Genomic DNA, 4,306 nt, shown 5'->3' on the forward strand with positions numbered 1-4,306 from the left:
CTAAACAGTGTATTGTAGCTAGCAATAGGGCTAATAGGATTTGGGGTATAATCTATAGAAATATTGAATACAAGACAAGGGATTTTATTGTTTCACTGTATAGATCACTTGTAAGGCCTCATTTAGAGTACTATGTACAGTTTTTGGCTCCCTTTCTTAAGATGGACATTGAATTATTGGAGAAGGTTCAGAGAAGAGCCACTAGGATGATGGTGGGATTGTCCTATGAGGAGAGACTAAAATCTCTAAACCTTTTTTCTTTCACTGGAGAGGAGACGGATCAGAGGGGATTTGATTGAAGTGTTTAAGATTATCAAGAGTATTGATAATATAGATCCAAAATTTTTTGTGTTTAGCAGTAAAAACAATAGGACAAGGGGCCATAAATTTAAATTTTGGCAATGTAAGAGTCGTTTGAAGTTTAGATAGTATTACTTTTCAAACAGAGTGGTCGGCTTTTGGAATGAGCTGCCTTCAAGGGTGGTGCAGACAGAAAATTTAACTGATTTCAAGAAAAGATTGGATGAACACATTAGTAGTGAGGGGTAGTTACAGTTGGGAGCTGGAAGGGACATCCTTGATGGGATAATAAACTCTGTTTTGTCCCTTTAAAATTTTATGAAATTTATAATTTATGAAAATCGTGTGGATTATATATTTTTATAATGCAACTGAATTTCTAAAATATCTTGTCACCCCAACCTAAATGCTACGTGTGACTCTAATAACAGCCTTTCTTATAAACCTTGATGTTGATGGTTTTTCTAGTCCACTTACTGCAAGAAACCCTTCACTGGTCTCTACACCAACTGAAACAGTTTCTCTTCTTCTAACTACAAACGCAACCTGATTACATTTTCACTTTCTAGAGCTTTTAACATTTATCCTACACAACGAAATACAATTTCAGCATCTTTCTCTTCGAAAAATTGAGTATCCAGGGCATCTTCTTAAAACCATCACTTATGATTTTTGAATAGAAAACTCAGTACCTCTAACAACACTACACAGATGACTGTAACTATATGTCCCAAACATTTATACCTTCGTTACTTAGGTAAACAGAGCAAAATTCTTAAAACCTGCTACATAGATAAACTCACTAAACTGTTACATAGATAAACTCGCTAAACTGTTACATAGATAAACTCGCTAAACTGTTACATAGATAAACTCACTAAACTGTTAGATAGATAAACTCGCTAAACTGTTACATAGATAAACTCACTAAACTGTTAGATAGATAAACTCACTAAACTGTTAGATAGATAAACTCACTATACTGTTACATAGATAAACTCGCTAAACTGTTACATCGATAAACTCACTAAACTGTTACATCGATAAACTCACTAAACTGTTACATAGATAAACTCACTAAACTGTTACATAGATAAACTCACTAAACAATTACATAGATAAACTCACTAAACTGTTACATAGATAAACTCACTAAACTTTTACATAGATAAACTCACCAAACTGTTACATAGATAAACTCACTAAACAATTACATAGATAAACTCACTATACTGTTACTTAGATAAACTCACCAAACTGTTACATAGATAAACTCACTAAACAATTACATAGATAAACTCATTAAGCTGTTACATAGATAAACTCACTAACCTGCTACATAGATAAACTCACTAAACTGTTACATAGATAAACTCGCTAACCTGCTGCATAGATAAACTCACTAAACTGTTACATAGATAAACTCGCTAAACTGTTACATAGATAAACTCACTAAACTGTTACATAGATAAACTCGCTAAACTGTTACATAGATAAACTCGCTAAACTGTTACATAGATAAACTCACTAAACTGTTAGATAGATAAACTCACTATACTGTTACATAGATAAACTCGCTAAACTGTTACATAGATAAACTCGCTAAACTGTTACATAGATAAACTCGCTAAACTGTTACATAGATAAACTCACTAAACTGTTAGATAGATAAACACACTATACTGTTACATAGATAAACTCGCTAAACTGTTACATCGATAAACTCACTAAACTGTTACATCGATAAACTCACTAAACTGTTACATAGATAAACTCACTAAACAATTACATAGATAAACTCACTATACTGTTACTTAGATAAACTCGCTAAACTGTTACATCGATAACAAAGCCGAATTTTGGGAAAGAACCGTATTTAAATAAACATAACAAATAAACTATTTTTTACCATTCAAAGTACTGCATACTGACGTTGATGCATCATTTATTTACTGATATACCCTAGCAGCTCAAAACCAAACGTGTCCATGAATACAAGAAAACTGGTCAAATTTTATCATATACATATAACATATATACATAGAAACACTCACACGGTCAAAGTACTGGACACAACTTCATTAACTGACTTTAAAGCTTTACCTACAGTCCGAACAGACTTGGAACTTGTCATTAAAGAGAGACTACTTATTAAACAAAATCTCCCTAGATTAAATATCACCCAACATCTGTTGAATTAAGCTTGTTCTAATTATTTCTCATTCGCTATAAAGTCGCATTTAGTTATATTTATTTATAAAATTCCTTCAACATTCCTGTAACAAATATTTATGGTTTTTAGAAATATTTCAGTTTCATATTCTTTATAACTAATGTTCTGTATTGACTGTAGGAATTAAAAGATCTAACGAAACGTCCAACTCATTGATTGTTATTTCATGCAACAATTGAAAGAACAACTGGTGAGTAAGAAATTAGTCTCAAGTGGTAATGACGTAAATTGTTTGTCATAGAGAAATATACCAAATTTATCAAAACAAACATATGTTATATTTATACGTACCTCTCCATTAAAATAACAGAATAGCAGAGAAACACAGAGCCCCTGAAAAATACAAATAAATATAGGTTTAAACCTGTTTTGTATTGTTAACTACAGGTTACATCAAACACATATATAGGTTTAAACCTGGTTTGTACTGTTAGTTATGGATTACATCAAACACACATATGGGTTTAAACATGCTTTGTACTGTTAGTTAGGGATTACATCAAACACATATATAGGTTTAAACATGCTTTGTACTGTTAACTACAGGTTACGCCAAACACATATATAGGTTTAAACATGCTTTGTACTGTTAACTACAGGTTACGCCAAACACATATATAGGTTTAAACCTGGTTTGTACTGTTAGTTATGGATTACATCAAACACACATATAGGTTTAAACATGCTTTGTACTGTTAGTTAGGGATTACATCAAACACACATATAGGTTTAAACCTGGTTTGTACTGTTAGTTATGGATTACATCAAACACACATATAGGTTTAAACCTGGTTTGTACTGTTAGTTATGGATTACATCAAACACACATATAGGTTTAAACCTGGTTTGTACTGTTAGTTAGGGATTAAATCAAACACATATATAGGTTTAAATATACTTTGTAATGTTAGTTAGGGATTAAATCAAACACACATACAGGTTTAAAACCTGGTTTGTACTGTTGGTTAGGGATTACATCAAACACACACAGGTTTAAACCTGGTTTGTATTGTAAATTAGGGATTACATCAAACACACTCAGGTTTAAACCTGGTTTGTATTGTTAGTTAGGAATTACATCTAACACACACAGGTTTAAACCTGGTTTGTATTGTAAATTAGGAATTACATCAAACACACTCAGGTTTAAACCTGGTTTGTATTGTAAGTTAGGGATTACGTCAAACACATACAGGTTTAAACCTGGTTTATATTGTAAGTTAGGGATTATATCAAACACACACAGGTTTAAATCTAGTTTTTATTGTTGGTTGGGGATTATATCAAACACACACAGGTTTAAACCTGGTTTGTATTGTAAGTTAGGGATTATATCAAACACACACAGGTTTAAATCTGGTTTTTATTGTTGGTTAGGGATTATAGTGTAGTGTTACTTAACATTTTAACAGAACAAAGTGTACCTGTATCAGAGTGTGTAGTGTTACTTAACATTTCAACAGAACAAAGTGTATCTGTATCAGAATGTGTAGTGTTACTTAACATTTCAACAGAACAAAGTGTAGCCTGTATCAGAGTGTGTAGTGTTACTTAACATTTTAACAGAACAAAGTGTAGCCTGTATCAGAGTGTGTAGTGTTACTTAACATTTCAACAGAACAAAGTGTAGCCTGTATCAGAGCGTGTAGTGTTACTTAACATTTCAACAGAACAAAGTGTAGCCTGTATCAGAATGTGTAGTGTTACTTAACATTTCAACAGAACAAAGTGTAGCCTGTATCAGTGTGTAGTGTTACTTAACATTTCAACAGA

General features: G+C 32.1%; 1 protein-coding gene across 1 annotated transcript in view; it reads right to left on the minus strand.

Moving 5' to 3' along the window:
- Window positions 1-4,306, minus strand: part of LOC106475665 (calcitonin gene-related peptide type 1 receptor-like) — a 19,673-nt gene that overhangs the window by 5,920 nt on the left and 9,447 nt on the right. The window contains exon 9 of the mRNA XM_022379723.1: window positions 2,825-2,866. Within this exon, the coding sequence (XP_022235431.1) occupies window positions 2,825-2,866 (42 nt within the window). The remainder of the gene's footprint in view (window positions 1-2,824; window positions 2,867-4,306) is intronic.

The sequence above is a fragment of the Limulus polyphemus genome, unplaced genomic scaffold (genome assembly GCF_000517525.1).
Source record: "Limulus polyphemus unplaced genomic scaffold, Limulus_polyphemus-2.1.2 Scaffold8953, whole genome shotgun sequence".
NCBI classification, from domain to species: Eukaryota; Metazoa; Arthropoda; class Merostomata; order Xiphosura; family Limulidae; genus Limulus; species Limulus polyphemus.